The 19,194-nt window shown below is 36.5% G+C and overlaps 1 protein-coding gene across 3 annotated transcripts in view; it reads left to right on the plus strand.

Moving 5' to 3' along the window:
* The window catches only part of LOC144969943 (6-phosphogluconate dehydrogenase, decarboxylating-like), a 49,104-nt gene extending 32,748 nt beyond the window's left edge, over positions 1-16,356 (plus strand). For all 3 annotated transcript variants that reach the window (XM_078909032.1, XM_078909030.1, XM_078909031.1), the window contains 10 exons: positions 915-1,094; positions 2,019-2,084; positions 3,433-3,618; positions 5,215-5,349; positions 6,737-6,926; positions 9,573-9,703; positions 10,261-10,394; positions 12,093-12,192; positions 14,060-14,182; positions 15,368-16,356. In XM_078909032.1, coding sequence (XP_078765158.1) covers positions 915-1,094; positions 2,019-2,084; positions 3,433-3,618; positions 5,215-5,349; positions 6,737-6,926; positions 9,573-9,703; positions 10,261-10,394; positions 12,093-12,192; positions 14,060-14,182; positions 15,368-15,487 — 1,365 coding nt within the window. In that variant the 3' untranslated portion in view covers positions 15,488-16,356. The remainder of the gene's footprint in view (positions 1-914; positions 1,095-2,018; positions 2,085-3,432; positions 3,619-5,214; positions 5,350-6,736; positions 6,927-9,572; positions 9,704-10,260; positions 10,395-12,092; positions 12,193-14,059; positions 14,183-15,367) is intronic.
* Positions 16,357-19,194: the final 2,838 nt, after the last annotated feature.

Below are 19,194 nucleotides of genomic sequence, written 5' to 3' on the forward strand. Positions count from 1 at the left end.
AGGAAAAACGTACATATGAGTCCCTTCATCTCGTAACGGTTACATGAGTTTTGAGCCAGAGTGAGTTTTGTTTCTTTAACTCTATTTAACCAGTCAACTGTTGTACTCTGGCAAAAAACACGTAGATCTAGTAAAAGATTTTGCTATAAAACGCGTCCTTCTAATATCGATTGGTTTTAAATGACCCTCATCTTGACAGCAAAAAACTCTCAAACCTGGGACGTTGCGAGGACTACCTTGAAGTTCCAGTTTTGAGGATTTTTTTTTGTTGCTAAGATGAGGGTCATTCAAATTGATCGATATTTGAAGGACGAGTTTTCTGGCCAATTTAAACAAAATACTTGTCTTTCTAGAGTATGGGGATAAACGGGTTAACTTTTTTTATTTTTAAGTCCACACCTTATTGTCCTGACTTTAAAAAATTGTTTTTGTCTCATCGAATTCATTCTCACAAATTTCTAGATTGTTACAGTTTGTCACATGTAAGTCTTAAAAAATTACAATGTGAAATTGAATGTAAGCTTCAATTTGATATACGAAAACAGATAAAAATGGACGTTTCGGATTTCCCTGTTACCAACAAAACAGGACGAATGATCACATGTAATTCTGTTTTGCTAGGTGGGGTCTTTTGACCTCCCGTGGTGGGCAGGAGGTCACGCTGTCTTCTATCCCCCTTTATCTGCTATCCCCCTTTGGAATGGAATTACTTGGTTTGTCCTAGTCCTGGCAGGAGTCCTTGGCTGGGAGGGAAACAGTCATACGTATATTTTATAGTTATAGGGAGATGGGTTTTACTTCATTGTCGACCATCTCTCTGCTATTACTAGTAGTAGTATTAGTAGCGTATGGCTACATCTTCACACTGGCAGTCTCCAGCCAGTCATCTGGTTGTCCATTTTGATTCTCACCAGGTCGTGGCCTTCAACCGAACAGTTTCCAAGGTGGAGGAATTCCTCCAGAACGAGGCCAAGGGCACCAAGGTGATTGGGGCCAAGTCTATGGAGGACATGGTGGCCAAGCTGAAGAAACCAAGACGTGTCATGATGCTGGTCAAGGCTGGAGCCGCTGTGGATGCTTTCATTGAGAAATTGGTGAGAGGGGGAAGTGGGTGGTTGGAGAGAGAGAGAGAGAGAGAGAGAGAGAGAGGGAGAGAGAGGATGTTTGTGTGCGAGAGAGAGGGAGAGAGAGAAAAAAAAAGAGGGAGGGGGGGGGGGGGTACTGTTATTGAAGGAAGGTTGGATTGGACTTCTGTAAGATTTTTGTTGCTATCAAGTACTAGGACGCACACACACAAACACACATTCCCAGATAGAGAGAGTGAGGGAGAGCGATTGTTGGAGACTGAAAGAAATACAGATACTCTATACTTATATAAAGCTGTACTGAATAACCACAAGAGATGAAGTGAGTAGGAAAGTGCCAGAAGACAATAGAGAATAACAATTTTTCGCGGCGGTGATGGGGGTTTGAACCCGCGACCTGACTGGTACGACAACTCTGCCTGGCCGGTGAGAGCGTGACTCTACCGTATGAGCTATCCACGATCCCAAAAAAGATCGTCTCTAACTCAGGTCATTTTTAGAGCTCTCTCTCTCTCACCGACTACTGGAAATCGTGGATCCAACCCACACAACCTCCGCGAAGTTAGTTGGCCAGCAATTAAGCTTAATGGCCAATATTCTCAACACAAACATATAACAGAAACAATTGAGGCATTGAGTATGCTCCGGTATTTGGGGTGAATTTTTAATTCAGAAAAGTGAGTGGAGCAGGCACTTATGTTGGTAGCAGGTGAAGTGAGCAGAAAAGTGCCAGAAGACAATAGAGAATAAACAATTTTCGCGGCGGTGATGGGGGTTTGAGCCCCCAACTCCGCCTGGCATAATGTACTGAATAATGGTGCTGATCGCATTATCTGTAGGACTCTAGTCTGCCTTTTTATGATTTATAGAAAGAAGAATAATAAAAAATTCCAAACATTTTGTTTTTTAATAATTATCCCCCTTATTTTTTAGGTCCCTATTCTTGAGGCTGGAGACATCATCATAGATGGAGGCAATTCAGAATACCAAGACTCTATAGTAAGTCAATTTGATCAATGACATTACATGTGTATCTTATCACTGTCTTCTGTGGTCTCTTGGAGGTCGGAGACATCATCATAGATGGAGGCAATTCAGAATACCAAGACTCTATAGTAAGTCAATTTGTACAATGACATTACATGTGTATCTTATCACTGTCTTCTGTGGTCTCTTGGAGGCTGGATACATCATCATAGATGGAGGCAATTCAGAATACCAAGACTCTATAGTAAGTCAATTTGTACAATGACATTACATGTGTATCTTATCACTGTCTTCTGTGGTCTCTTGGAGGCTGGATACATCATCATAGATGGAGGCAATTCAGAATACCAAGACTCTATAGTAAGTCAATTTGTACAATGACATTACATGTGTATCTGATCAATGTACCTGGAAGTTAACAGCATTGTCTTTGTCTGGAAAAAATTGGTTTTCCAAAATTCCCTAACTTTGTTTTTTTCCATTTTGAGATATTGAGGATTATTTCCCCTGAAATTTCTCATTCCGTTTATCATTTTATCATATTTAAAATTCAAATTCACACAAATCTAAGGAAAGTCTTGGGTCAGTTGATGATGAAAATAAAGTTTACGTTTCAATTCATCTCATGGATGGAAAATCTCAAAAAGTAGCAAAATTGACTTAACAAGTTTTGGAAAACCAGCTTCAATTGTAAAATCAGCTACGGCATCATGACTCATCTGACACGTTAAGTGTTGCTGTTGGCTAGGGACCCCTTGTAAAGCACTTTGAACACCTTTTGTGGATATTGCTCTCTATAAAAGCTCAAGTTACAGTTATATTTTTTTTTTTTTTTGTTAGCTTGTTTTGTATGTTTTTTTTTCTCCAAAAATTTATTCTTTGATTGTGGGATTTTTTTCCTGGTCTTCAAAATCTTTCTAATAATAAGTCATTATTATATTAAGTCACAAGCTGTCCCTCTCATAACTTGTTACAGGAAAAAATAATATTATAAGGAGTATGATGAGGATGGTGATGGTGTTATTGGGGAATGGTGAAAGAGAAGGATGGTAACGAAATATTAGGAGGGTTGTTGTGATGATGTCGATGTTGTTGATAACGATGATGGTGACAATGACTACGATGTTTGTAATGTGCATATGTGTGAGTGTGTATATATATGTCAATATATTATGTAATGTATGCTCTTTATAATATTGTATTGTTATAAATGTGTAACCAAATGACAAATTGCCACTATTTTGAGGACAATAAAGATTTATATTATTATTATTATTATTATTATTATTATTATTATTATTATTATTATTATTATTATTATTATTATTATTATTATTATTATTATTTTTTCTTTAATCAGCGCCGATGCAAAGATCTGAAGGCCAAGAAAATTTTGTTTATTGGAACTGGCGTGAGTGGAGGAGAAGAGGGGGCACGATACGGCCCTTCCCTCATGCCGGGGGGCAACGAAGAAGCCTGGCCAGCTGTGAGGGGAATCTTCCAAAGTGTCGCGGCCAAAGTCAATGGAGAGCCGTGCTGTGATTGGGTAAGTAATCTTTTATAGTTCGGATTGAACTTGCTGTTTTTTCTTGCGGCTTTGTGGTCAAGTGGTATGACACTTGCTTTCGGATTGGAAGGTCATGGGTTCGAGCCTCGTTCAGCGCATAGTTTGGAAGGTCATGGGTTCAAGCCTCGCTCAGAGCATAGTTGAGTCCTTGGAAAACTCACATTCTCTCACCGTACTAAGGTGTAATATGAGTAACTGGCCGTGAACAGCGTTGTCTCTGTTGGAAAAAAAAAATTGTCATATCGCCTAACAAGCTTCGTGTCTCATTCTACATGTTATGTGTTGCTGTTAGTCAGGGACACCTTGTATAGCGCTTTGAGCACGTTTAGTGGATATTGCGCTATATAAGAAAAAGCTCAAGTCAAATCTATTCTAAGGATGTGTGTAATGACCAGGGATTGCGTGTGGCTTAGAAAGATAAACACGTGTCATTTCTTTTTTTATGGTGTTTTTTATGTTAATATTTTTTATTTATTTATTTATTTTTTTTAAATGTAAATTTTGTATATCTATATTTGTGACCTGCATTGAGCATCACACAGTGAGGAAAATGTGCGATATAAATGCCATGTATTATTATTGTTATTATATTATTATTATTATTATTATTATTATTATTATTATTATTATTATTATTATTATTATTATTATTATTTTTTATTATTATTAATAATGATTTGTATTGTGAGCCATATAGCCCCCTGCCCTTTTTTACTTCATATTTTCCGCTGATAAAGACAATGATGATGATTTGAAACGTTGAAGTACAATGGATGATGGATGCTTTGTTCTGATATCTAGACGTTGCCTTTGAAACCCTCACATGCTTTATGTCACAATAACTGAACTAGAAAATATGAACATTTGTTTAGCACATTTTCGTGGATTTACCAAGTGCAATGCACTTTTCACAATTTAAAAAATGGTTTGAAATAAATTATGTACAGCTACCAAAACATTTTATCCTCTCTTATGTTTTGAAACACTAGTGAGATGTGTAAAGATGGTTTTTAGCTCATATCAAGTATGTTTTAAGATAAGATAAGATAAGATATACTTTATTCATCCAAAAAAATGGAAATTTATTTACAGATGTGGCATGCAGAAACACAAAGTTGAGAATCTATGGCGACAATGTATATGTATATATATATATATATATATATATATATATATATATATATATATATATATATATATATATATATATATATATATATATATATATATATAATATAATATACGCAAATGCACAAAAATGTAAAAATATACAACCAAGAACCAATAGCAACACTTTATATATTAATTTGATAAATTTAGTCCGAACTTGTGTGTGTATACTTAAAAGATAGTATTTAATTTAAATCACAGTTGCGCGTTAAAAATTCGAACACCATGTGGCAAAATGAATTAAGGTGACGTGTTGTCTTTGTTTTTATAGATAAAAGGCGACGGCTCCTCATGGAAAACATAATATATTTGTGAAGGGGGTGATCGCCATCCTTCATAACTTTCATAACTTTAAAAAAAAGTAATGTTATTTATTAATTTTTAATTTTAAAAATTTGGCACCAGGTTGGCCCAGAGGGAGCCGGTCACTTTGTGAAAATGGTTCACAATGGTATTGAATACGGAGACATGCAGCTGATTTGTGAGGCCTATCACGTTATGAAGGATGCATTGGGAATGTCACCACAGGAAATGTCCAAGGTACTGTATACGCTAGTAGATTTCATGTGAAAAATGACCCAAAAAAAAAACCCAAACAAAACGGCATGCATAGAATGTCTTAGAAAAAAGAGAGAATACAAGAGCTTTACAGAAAAAGAACAAGATACTTCTTTGGTTTTTTTTAAGCTGTTTATTTATATATATATTCGTATTTTCACTCTTCCTTTTCCACATTATTCCCCCATTGTCTTTAAAATTCCGGTTTTCAAAAATTAATGATGATGATGATGGTAAGAAAAAAGGAATGAGGGGGGGGGGGGGGGGGGGGGGTTTAAAAGGTGAATTTATTTTTAAAGATTACCAAAACGGAGCTTAGCAGGAAAATTAATTTCATCACCTAATGCATGTGATATGTAGTTTTGCCATCTGTGCCGGAATATTGTCTTTTATGTATTTGATGGGATAGTTGGTGGTCGTTTCGATCCATTGTTAAGAAGTTACCATTTTTTTTGGTCTCAAATTCCTATTTTCTGACGTTCTGATTCCACTTTTGGAATATGAAGGGTTGGCAGGTCTGAAGATGCAGTCAAGATTATTTCTGACCCCTCCTCCCCCTAATTGGGTAGCTGGATCTGGTAGATCTGATGGAAAGTACTTTGTGCTAGACTAGCATCCTATCAAAAGGATAGCAGCAATTGCTATTGTCCACTTCATGCTGTAGAAACTATGATAAACTCTGGCTTCTTGGCAGCGTGGCTCAGCGGTACGTTCTTTGCTTCGTACCCAGAAGGTAACGAGTTCGATCACCCGCCGCTGCATTGTGTGACCTTGAGCAAGTCACTTAGCCCTAGCTCACTTTGCGGCGCTGCACTGCAGCTGACGCCTGGGTTATTCCAGTCTTCCCTTGGAATAGACCCTAAAGACAAATTTCCCCTTGGGGATGAATAAAGGGAATTTTATTTTATCTATTTATTCTCCTGTTGATAGACAAAAATGCTGAGAAAATGGAAATCAAATTTTAGAAAAGCTATTGCTATCGTGATTTAAGATTGTAAATTTGTCCTTTCGTTTTGTCATCTGCACATCATTGTGGGACTATGTGGTCTAGTGGTATGACACTTGCTTTCGGATTGGAAGGTACTGTGTTCGAGCCTCGCTCAGCGCATAGTTGAGTCCTTGGAGAAGGCTCTTTACTCACATTCTCTCACCATGCTCAGGTGTAAAATGAGTACCTGGCAGTGAAAAGCATTGTCTCTCTCTCTCCGAAAAAAATTGCAATATCACCTAACAGGCGTCGTCATGTCCCGTCCTACATGTTAAATGCTGCTGTTGGCCAGTGACCCCTTGTAAAGCGCTTTGAGCATGTTTAGTGGATATCGCGCTGTATAAAAGCTCAATTAATTTTTTTTTTTTTTAATCTGTCTAGATAATGGATGGCTGGAACAAAACAGAGTTGGATTCGTTCCTCATCGAGATCACCCGAGACATCCTGGACCACAAGGACACGGACGGCAAACCTCTCATCAACAAAATCATGGACTCGGCCGGACAGAAGGGAACGGGCAAATGGACAGCCATCTCGGCCTTGGAGTACGGGGTCCCCGTAACGCTGATTGGTGGGTTTTTTTTGTTGAAGGTCAATTATTTTTTTATTGATGTCGTCAATTGCTGAGCATTTTGGTATTGAAACAACAACAACAACAACAACAACAACAACAACAACAACAACAACAACAACAACAACATAAACAAAAAAAAAGAGTTTAAAAAAAAATATAATCAGGGATTCTCTTTTTCATGCTTAAGCTGGAATACTGGCTTTTAAAAAATCTTTCGGCCGATCTTGGTCGGTATTGGTGAGTTTTTATTTTTGAAAGATGAAAAATTAAAGGGAAGCCAGATGAATATGTATCCTGAGGGAATCCAGATGAATATGTATCCTTAGGGAATCCAGATGAATATGTATCCTTAGGGACGCCAGATGGATATGAATCTTGAGGGAAGCCAGATGGATATGTATCCTTAGGGAAGCCAGATGGATATGTATCCTTAGGGAAGCCAGATGGGTATGAATCTTGAGGGAAGCCATTTGGATATGTGTCCTTAGGGAAGCCAGATGGATATGTATCCTTAGGGAAGCCAGATGGGTATGAATCTTGAGGGGAGCCAGATGGATCTGTATCCTTAGGGAAGCCCGATGGATGTGAATCTTGAGGGAAGCCAGATAGATATGTATCCTTAGGGACGCCAGATGGATATGTATCTTGAGGGAAGCCATATGGATATGTGTATCCTTAGGGAAGCCAGATGGATAGATATCCTTAGGGAAGACAGATGGATATGTGTATCCTAAGGGAAGCCATATGGATATGTGTATCCTCAGGGAAGCCAGATGGATTTGTATCCTTAGGGAAGCCAGATGGATATGAATCCTCAAGGAAGCCAGATGGATATGAATCCTGAGGAAAGCCATATGGATATGTGTAACCTTAGGGAAGCCAGATGGATATGTATCCTGAGGGAAGCCAGATGGATATGTGTATCCTTAGGGAAGCCAGATGGATATGTATCCTGAGAAAGCCAGATGGATATGTATACTGAGGGAAGCCAGATGGATATGTGTATCCTTAGGGAAGCCAGATGGATATATATCCTGAGGGAAGCCAGATGGATATGTATCCTGAGGGAAGCCAGATGGATATGTATCCTTAGGGAAGCCAGATGGATATGTATTCTCAGGGAAGCCAGATGGATATGTATCCTGAGGGAAGGCATTTGGATATGTATATCCTTAGGGAAGCCAGATGGATGTGTATCCTTAGGGAAGCCAGATGGATATGTATATCCTTAGGGAAGCCAGATGGATGTGTATATCCTCTTCTATAATTTAAGGCTGATACTGTTTGATGAAGGATAGCAATCCATATTTTTTGCTAAGCCCCCTGTCCACTCAGCAGTAATGGGTTAGCTAGGTCTGTTAGAACTGGCAGAAGGTACTTTGCGATAGACTATCGTTCTATCCAAATGGTAGCAAGCAATTGCTATTGTCCGATTCACTCTATAGAAACCAGGATTAACTCAGATTCCATAGGACTAATGGCTGGGAAGGACTACTACTGTGTAAAACCAATTTAAAATTTAAGACAATATTTTTTTGATAAAAGCAGCAGTTATGACTTTGTAATAATTTTATATCTAGATATATCAGAAACGTCTTGGTTTTTTTTGAAACTTTCAAATCCAAAATTGAGAAATAATAATGATAAGTTATTTATATAGCGATCAACTGTTATGACTTTGTATTAATTTTATATCTATATCAGAAACGTGTTGGTTTTTGTCAACTTTTAAATCCAAAATTGAGAAATAATGAATACAAGTTATTTATATAGCGATCGACTTCCACGTAAGTGCTCAGCGGTCTTTACAATATTGATTGTCATTCAAACAATCATTCTTTGACAATTTAGAGAATAGATATAAAGAAATAAACATACATGCACACAAACTCACACACAGATACATTTACACTCATACACGAACATACACACACATACTTACACCAATATTACTCACTAACATTAGTAACGTATTTTAACGAAATACATTTGAATTGATTAATTACAACAACAACATTTAACAACAACAAGAACAAGAACAACAACAACAACAACAGCAACAACAAAAAACAAAAACAAAAAAAGAAATTCAGTTATACAGTGGAAATTGTCAGTCTGAATTTAAGATCAAAACTGGAATAAAATAAACTTAAAATTAGAAAGTATTAAACTTAAAATTAGAAAGTATTGGACTGGAAGCCACAGTGTAGAAGATCAAGTAGAAGGCCACGAGGAACATGGAGAAGAATTAAAGAAGCTGATTTAGATAGTATGCGCTTGGCTAAGAAGCTCATAACATTGCCATCCGGAAGTATAACGGACCAACACACAAAACTGTGTGTAAAAATTAACGTTTATAGTCGGGTTAATACAGTCAGTGAGCATTACTCATAAACGCGGATGGCAAAAAACAATAACAAAGACCGAAGTGATGTCATCTTCGAACTCTCTATACAGAAGAGAAGTGATAAGACATGTAATGCGATAAAAAAAAGTTAGCTCAGGATAGAGAGGGATGGAAACTGTTTGTCTGTGGCCTATACCCTGACCCAGGGTGAAAAAGGCAATGATGATGATGATGATAATGCAAATTAAAATTAGATTTAAGGCGTGTTCTGTGAGCGAACTATTTCTGTGTTTTAGGTGAAGCCGTGTTTGCAAGATGCCTGTCGTCACTCAAGACAGAGAGAGTGGCCGCCAGTAAACAAATCAAAGGCCCGAGCAAAACCAAATACGAAGGAAACAAAGAGGAGTTTATCGAACACATCAGAAAGGTGAGTTGGAACGTGGACGGACGACGAAAGCTGTGAAGTTAGAAATTCCGAATCGCCTGGAGGCATTCACAAGTAGGCTAAAGACATATTACTTTAGAAAATATATTTTTTGGCTTGGTTTTTTTTGATGTACATTTGCATGTTGGTAGTATTTTAAATAGTGGTGTATGTATACGTCAAATCTAATAGCTATGATAATTATAATGAAAATGATATTTTTGTATAGTGCCTATAGCTCAAATTGCTTGAGGTTAGCACTATGTAAATGTACACTATTATTATTATCATCATCATCATCATCATCATCATCATCATCATCATCATCATCATCATCATCATCATCATCATCATCATCATATTATTATTATTATTATTACTATTATTATTATTATATTATTATTATTATTTATTATTATTATTATTATTATTATTTTATTTTTATTATTATTATTATTTATTATTATTATTATTATTATTATTATTATTATTATCATTATTATTATTATTATGATATTAGAATGGGGTTTGATAACATCATCCTTCTTGTATCCATCCAGGCTTTGTATGCGTCCAAGATTGTGTCGTATGCCCAAGGGTTCATGTTGATGAGGGAGACAGCCAAGGAGTTAAACTGGAAATTGAACTTTGGCTCTATTGCCCTCATGTGGAGAGGTGGCTGTATCATCAGAAGGTAAGATCTTCTTCTTCTTCTTCGTTCCTCTGATGGACATCTATGGCTGCAGTCCGATATCTGCTATGAAGTCTGTGGTCCGCTTTAGGTCCTCAGCCTCACCATAGAGCTTTGTGTTGAGTGTTGTAGGGGTGACCCAGTGGTTCGAACGTTGCACGTTGTATAAGGGGCAATCCATAAGCACATGTAAAGTGGTTTCATGGTCGGATCCACATGGGCAATAAGGGGTTGTTCCAATACCTAGCTTTGTAAACATATGTCCTCTTAGTCTATTGTGTCCTGTTTGGAGGCGGAATAGGGTGTAATAGAACGTAAGATGACTTGCAACTTATCGTTGTTGATTTCAAGTACTTTTGTAAGGGAACATTTTCAAGTACTATTGCTGAGTGGGGTTCCTGATCTCTGATAGTGGGTAGGGAGGTACTTATTGTGTCTTCTAACCCCCTATATCTGGGTGGGGTTCCTGTCCTGTCATGTTGGACAGGGAAGCACTTATTGTGTCTTCTAACCCCCTATATCTGGGTGGGGTTCCTGTCCTCCCATGTTGGGCAGGGAGGTACTTACTGTGTCTTCTAACCCCTTATATCTGGGTGGGGTTCCTGACCTCCCATAGTGGGCAGGGAGGCACTTACTGTGTCTTCTATCCCCCTATATCTGTTTTCCAACTTGCTTTCTGTCTTTGTCTTGGGATGAGATTACCCGGATACCCTGTCTGGGAGGGGAACAGTCAAATGTATAGTTAGTTTTGGGAAATGATATTTTTTCCCTTGTAAATCATCTCTGGTATCGACTGTATTTTGTTTTGTTTACATATCATATATGATTTAAAAGCATTTGAGTGTATTCCACTTAGTGGGGACCTGAGCTTGTGTCTGGATGACACTTTTAAGTGATCTCAAACTAATTACTTTGATAGTGTCCTCTTGGAATCTACATCTGTTCCCTATTTGAACCAATTCCCCTGTGTCTTACCTTTTCTTGGGTGCTTTAATTGTGATTCTAGAACTTTTTACTATCCTAAGGCAATGATGACCTAAGGCTGTTACTGTTACTGTGGTAAAATCAAAGAAGTGAGTAGGGATGGGTTGAGGAGAGAGGCGGGCATTGAGATAAGGAAGACTAGTTCAATAATGAAGAGATGGAGGCTCCATGAGCCATCAGATTACTTGGTTTTGTCACAGCCCTGGCCAGATACCCTGGCTTGGAGGGAAACAGTCAAATGAATAGTTTGTTTTGGGAGATGATATTTTTTTCCCTTGTAAATCATCTCTCTGTTATGCACTGTATTATGTTTTGTTTTATGTATTATGTATGATTTGTAAACATTTGAGCGTATTCCTCTTAGTAGGGACCTGTGTTTGTGTCTGGATGAGACTTTTAGGCGATCTCAGACTAAGTACACTGATAGTATGCTCTTGGAATCTATATCTGTTTCCTATTTAAACCAATTCCCCTTTGTCTTCCTTATTCTTTGATGCTTTAATTGTAATTCTAGAACTTTTTACTATACCATTTTCTTCCTTTTTACTGGCGCTGATATGACCTTAATGTGTTGCAAGCGCCTTAAAACCCTTAAAGACAGACTGCTGGCTAATTTGTCTCTTTGATCCATTTCCTGTGCATTCCTGGGCAATATCAAACAAGCCTACGAGAAGAATCCAGACTGCTGGCTAATTTGTCTCTTTGATCCATTCACAGTGCATTCCTGGGCAATATCAAACAAGCCTATGAGAAGAATCCAGACTTGACCAACTTGCTGCTGGACGACTACTTCAAGAATGAAATCCAAAAATGTCAGGTAGAAGATTGGCAACTTTTTCATTTTTTATATTGTCAAATTTTTCACTTTTTACAATTGGCAACTTTTTCATTTTTTATATTGTCAAATTTTTCACTTTTTACAATTGTCAACTTTTTCACTTTTTACATTGTCAACTTTTTCACTTTTTACAATTGGCAACTTTTTCACTTTTTACATTGTCAACTTTTTCCTTTTTTACATTGTCAACTTTTTCACTTTTTACATTGTCAGCTTTTTCACTTTTTACAAATGGCAACTTTTTCACTTTTTACATTGTCAAGTTTTTCACTTTTTACAATTGGCAACTTTTTCACATTTTACAATTGGCAACTTTTTCACTTTTTACAATTGGCAACTTTTTCATTTTTTACAATTGGCAACTTTTTCACTTTTTACATTGTCAACTTTTTCACTTTTTACATTGTCAACTTTTTCACTTTTCACTTTTTACATTGTTAAACTTCTCACTTTTTACATTGGCAAATTTTTCACTTTTTACAATTGACAACTTTTTCACTTTTTTACATTGTCAACTTTTTCAGTCTTTACATTGTCAACTTTTTCACTTTACATTGTCAGCTTTTCACTTTTTACAATGCACTTTTTCACTTTTACATTTTCAAGTTTCACTTTTTACAATTGGCAACTTTTCACATTTACAATTGGCAACTTTTTCACTTTTTACAATTGGCAACTTTTTCATTTTTTACAATTGGCAACTTTTTCACTTTTTACATTGGCAACTTTTTCACTTTTTACATTGTCAACTTTTTCACTTTTTACTTGTCAACTTTTTCCTTTTCACTTTTACATTGTCAAACTTCTACTTTTACATTGGCAAATTTTTCACTTTTTACAATTGACAACTTTTTCACTTTTTTACATTGTCAACTTTTTCAGTCTTTACATTGTCAATGTTTCCACTTTTTACTCTGTCAACTTTTCTTTTCACTCCTTCTGTAACTGTTAACATACAATAACAATTGCTTGTTACCCTTTGTCCATCACAAAGTATTTTCCACAAGATTTAACAGGCCCATTGACCCAATCACTATGTGCGGCTTGGTGGTCTTGTGGTATGACACTCTTTATCAAAGGTCTGGTCAAAGCCTTTCTCAGCGCAGTTAGCTTTGAAGCTCTTATCAATTCTGTCACCGTAGTCAGGTGTAAAATGAGTACCTGGCCGTTAACAGCACTTTCCCTGTCCGGAAAAAATTGGAATATCGCCTAACAGGTGTAATGACTTGTCCTACATGATAAATGTTGCTGTTTCCAGGGGATCTTCTGTATAGCACCTTGAGCATGTTGAGTGGATATTGCGCTTTATAAAAGCTCAATATTACAATCACTGATGGGAGTAAGAGGGAAACAGTGCTTAATATTTTACCAAAGGGTCCTTGCGTTAGCGTAGGCGATGCTGAAATCTCTGTACATAACTCAGTACTCACCCCACACTCAAAAAGGGATCGAGATTGATCCCGCATGAAGTTGAGATTTTGTTTTCATCCCCTTGTCCATCCAGCAGGGATTGGGTAGCTGGGTTTGTTAGATCTGACAGAAAGTACTTTGCAATAGACTAACATTCTATCCAACGGGTAGCAAATAATTGCTATTGTTCTTTTCATGATATAGAAACCTTTTAGGGTCCAGTTCATCCCGACATCTTTCCTACTTTCCATGCTTTCCCCCCTTTCTTTCTTTTTTTTCTTTTTTTTCTTTCTTTCTTTCTTTCTTTCTTTCTTTCTTACCCCCTTTCTTTCTTTTTTTCTTTCTTTCTTTCTTTCTTTCTTTCTTTCTTTCTTTCTTTCTTTCTTTCTTTCTTTCTTTCTTTCTTTCTTTATATATTATTTATTTTTCCTTTCAGGACTCGTGGAGGAAAGTGGTGGCAACAGCCGTTACCCTTGGCATTCCAACCCCAGCCTTTAGCACTGCCCTGGCCTTCTTCGATGGGTACAGGAGCGAAATGCTTCCTGCCAACCTCATTCAGGTTGGGAAATCGTAGTAGATATATCAGATAGCTAGTATAAAAAAAATGTCATCATCAATTTTTAATCTTGTGCGGCTATGTTGTCTGGTGGTATGACACTCGCTTTCGGATCGGGAAGGTCCTGGGTTAGAACTTCGCTTGGCGGATAGTTGAGTCCTTGGAGAAGTCTCTTTACTCACATTCTCTCGGCGTACTCAGGTGTAAAATTTTAAAATGATTACCTGGCCGTTAACAGCGTTGTCTCTGTCCCAAAAAGATTGTAGCATCGCCTAACAGGTATCATGTCTCGTCCTACATGTTGATGTTGCTGTTGGCTAAATAAAAAAAAATTTTTAAAAAGAATTCCCTTTATTCATGTCCAAGGGGAAATTTGTCTTTAGGGTCTATTCCAAGGGAAGACTGGAATAACCCAGGCATCAGCCGCAGTTCAGCGCCGCAAAGTGAGCTAGGGCATGGTGACTTGCTCACTGCTACACAGCGCAACTGCGGGTGATCGAACTCGGTACCTTTTGATTACGAAGCAAGGACCGTACCGCTGAGTCACGCTGCCCCAAGCCATTTGAGCACGTTTAGTAGATATTGCTCTATATCAATCCTCAGTTCTTTTTCACTGGGTTTTGGCACTCTCTTGGAAGAAGCCAGACGTGCCGAAATCCGATGCTCATGGGGGTAACAACTTATTATTCAGATAAAATGTGACCCTTCGTCTCAAAAATGGTATTAAGTCGGGATGACTAAGATGCTGAAAATTGAATTTGTAGCCAGAAAATCAGACTTGAGTTGAGTTTGTTTGCTTGATAGAGGAGAAGGAATATCATATTTTACTGTGCTAAATACCAACGTTTCATATTTTTGACCAGTTTAACCATAATTTGACTTTTTAGCATCTGGTCCATCCCGACATAATACCGTTTTGAGACGAGGGGTCACAAATGTGATCACCCAGCTGTAGAATGGCTTATTGCAGAGCTTGCTGGAATTCGGCTCAGCTTTAATCCAGCGAGCATTGTTTTATGTTTGTTAGATTTTATAGTTTTATAGACTTTGTGACACTTTTAATTCATTTTAGCACTAAACTAGGATTAGTATAGTATAATTTTACTTCAAGTCACAATGATTTTAATAAAGTTATTTGCATACCTTTCATCTTTGAGTATTAAAACATAATATCTTTATTTATTCCAGGCCCAGCGCGATTACTTTGGCGCGCATACGTACGAACGTTTAGAAAACCCTGGAAAATTTGAACATACCAACTGGACTGGCAGAGGAGGAAACGTTTCAGCCTCAACGTATTCTGCATAGAAATAATTGTTGTCGACCAATCAAAAATTACAGCACAGATCTGAGCAGGGATTTTCGTTCTTTTTCCTTTCAGGTTTTTCTTCTTTGGAAGAACAGTGGGTCTTTATTGTCCTTTTGTTTTTGGAATATACGCTATTTTTTGTAACCAAAACAATTGAAGGCTGCTTTTCCAAAACTCGTTAAGTCAATTTTTCTACTTTTTGAGATTTTCCATCCATAAGATGAATTGAAACATAAATTTTATTTTAAGCATGAAATGGCACAAGAATTTCCCTAGATTTGTGTGAATTTGAAGTTTAAATATGATAAATTAATAGACCGAATGAGAAATTTTAGGGGAAATAACCCTCAATATCTCAAAATGGGAAAATCGGAGTTAGGGAGTTTTGGAGAACCATTCTTCAAGTGCATATTTACCTATTTTTACAGATCATCACAAATTGTTACGGAAATTAAGTGACGATTACAAACCTACGAACATGGAAGAAATGTTACGGAATTTGATTTCACAGCATTTTGGTCACAAGTGTTATAGAAAATAAATTATTATTTTATTTTACGTTACTGCAGTTTTACAAGAAAATAAAATGTTCCCTTAAAGTTATAAAAGCTACTGCTTGAGATCATGCCCATGATAGCCAAGTTGATTTCTGACTCCTAATGGCGGCGGTCAACAAAAACATTTATGATATAACTGTCATCTGCATTTTTTGCCAAATTGGGACCTAAAATTTGCCAAAATTTGCAAAAAAAAACCCCCCCCCCAAAATTTGCCAAGAAATTTGCCAAAAAGACCAAAATTTGCCAAAAAATTTGCCGAGGAGAACTAAGCGTTTCAGTAAAAATTAACACGCGATACAGAAAAAAAATTATAAAAGACAATTTATTACATTTGAGGAGGCTACATTATGAATAGCATTGTTACAAAGATTTTAAAGGATCATTATCCGTAGAGAGTAGCTTCCCTTGGTTTGGGCCCAGGCAAAGATGCAACATTTCTCAAGTTTCGCACTTTTTTCTCTCGTTATTTTGTTTTCGCTTCTTTTTTTTCTCAAAATTTGCCACGCGATTTGCCAATTTTCCCAAAATTTGCCACGATTTGCCAATTTTGGGAAATTTGCCAAAATTTGCGGATCGCCCTGATATTTGCAGCCGCAAATTGCCATTTGCGGTTGCAAAAAATGCAGATGACAGATATAACGTAAAAAAGGTTGTATGCAGCATTTTTGATTGTATGGTCTAGTATTACTGAACTTTTACCATTTATTACTGATGAATTTTGTGTAGGTTTCTGATTTTGAAATTATCAAGTCGGCAGGTTTGGCATTGACCAATTTTCCCCCTTTTCCTCTTTGTTACTCCTTTCTCTTTCAAATCGGTATTGACCAATTTTCCCCCTTTTCCTCTTTGTTACTCCTTTCTCTTTCAAATTGGGATGAATTGGGCAGAGCTGCCAACCTACTGCAAAAAATGCGGAATTGTACGCATTTTCAGTGATTGTACGCTTGTACACATTTCCCCCAAGATTGTACCCATTTTCAGTGTGCAGAGTCACTTCAGTTTTCTTTAGTTGTAATTCATATTATTACTAGCCTATTGAGAAACCTTGGTGACCAAGTGGATGTTCATATATTTTTTGACCAATTATGATCTTCATGCTGGGAGGTAGAATTCTGAAAGGATTGGATTATAGTATTTTGAACATCATTGTTGCTGCAATTGAGCTTGTGTGGTGTGACTTTATGTAATTATACCTTCCTCTTACTTTCACAATGGTTGTTTTCCGTCGATTTCAGGATTGTACCCATTTTTATGAAATCTCCCCCATTTTGAGGTCCCATTGTAGGCTACACATTCTCATCAGATGGGGTTGGCAGCTCTGATTGGGTACTGTAAATCAAATTCATAGCCACGGATATGAACCTTGGTCTACATTTCTATTAATTAGAGAGTATTTTAAAAAAATTATTTATTATTTTTATTTCTTGGAGCTTGAAGCAGAAATGTTTGCATTCGCTCTTCAATGCTACGTTTGATTCTCTTGATTATTTCAATATTTTAAAAAAATTGTCTTAAAAAAAAAGAAATAAAAAAAAAAGAAATTTTGTATTTGTTGAATGTTGTCACACATGAATAGACATATATATACATTTACTTTTCTAGTATAATTTTAGAATATAGAATCTGTGTTATGTTCTTCTTCCCTGCTGTATAAAATAAGTCCAAGACGATTTCTGTACTTCCTAATTGTTTGTGTGAGAAGAAAGAAGGATGTACTGGGTGGGGTTCCCGACCTCCCATAGTGGGCAGAGAGAGGTACTTACTGTGTCTTCTATCCCCCTGTGTCTGTTTTCCAAATTGCTTTCTGTCTTTGTCTTGGGATGAGATCACTTGGTTTTGTCCTGACCCTGGCCGGAGTCCTTGGCTGGGAGGGTATGTTAGTTATGGTTTTGGGAGATTTTTTTTTCTTCGTTATATGATTTCTAACCATTTGAGTGTATTCCTCTTGTTGGATCTTGTGCTGGTGTCTGGTTGAGACTTTTATGTGATCTCAAACTAAGTAAACTGATAGTGTACTCTTGGAATCTACATCTATTTCCTATTTGTACCATTCCCCCTTGTCTTATCTTTTCTTGGATGTTTTAATTGTAATTCTAGAACTAGTAACTATCCCATTTTCTTCCTTTTTACTGGCACTGATATGACCTTAATGTGTTACAAGTGCTGTAAAACCCTTGAAAACAAACAAACAAACAGACTATTTGAACAATTCCCCTTTGTCTTACTCTTTCTTTCAAGTCCTTTTAATTGTACATTTAGAATGTTTTTACTATCCAATTTTCTTCCTTTTTACTGGCTCTAATATGACCTAAATGTGTTGCAAGTGCAGAAAGACCCTTAAAAGCAAACAAACAAACAAGAAGGATGTAGAATGATGTAATCAGTCCAAATGCTGAGACGGAGGTTTTTGTGTAATTTATCGTACATGTTTGTACTGAGTAGAAAAATCAATTTTGTAGTTACTTGTAAATTGTTTTTGTTTCATTTCGAATTTTAAATAAATCATTTTTAATATAGATAATTATTCAGCGCTGATTTAATTCATTATTATCAATATATATATAAATATCTATAAAAGGCTTTTGTTAGAATTAGTTTGAAATTTACTCCTTGACCTATTTCGGTTTGTCGTATGTAAGAATTATAGATTATTGTTATTCTCAGTTTTACATAATATTATAACACGAAAATAGTAAATGCAGAGAGAGTCTGGAATCCTAAAAATATGAACAAAAAAGGTGAAAGTGGAAATGTTTCAGATTGATACAGGACATCAATTAACGTTTCGGTTACAAACCCTTCATCAGCAAAACAATAAACAAACAATTGTTTTGCTGACAAAGGGTTTGTTCCTGAAGCGTCATTTTTTTTGTACTGTTTTAACATGAAGCCTTTCCATTTTCACCTTTTCATTGGTATGAATACAGTAAACATACTTCATTGGTATGAATACAGTAAACATACTTCATTGGTATGAATACAGTAAACATACTTCATTGGTATGAATACAGTAAACATACTTCATTGGTATGAATACAGTAAACATACTTCATTGGTATGAATACAGTAAACATACTTCATTGGTATGAATACAGTAAACATACTTCATTGGTATGAATACAGTAAACATACTTCATTGGTATGAA

This window comes from Berghia stephanieae, chromosome 4 (assembly GCF_034508935.2).
Source record: "Berghia stephanieae isolate SIO BIC M18660-M18661 chromosome 4, UCSD_Bste_1.3, whole genome shotgun sequence".
NCBI classification, from domain to species: domain Eukaryota; kingdom Metazoa; phylum Mollusca; class Gastropoda; order Nudibranchia; family Aeolidiidae; genus Berghia; species Berghia stephanieae.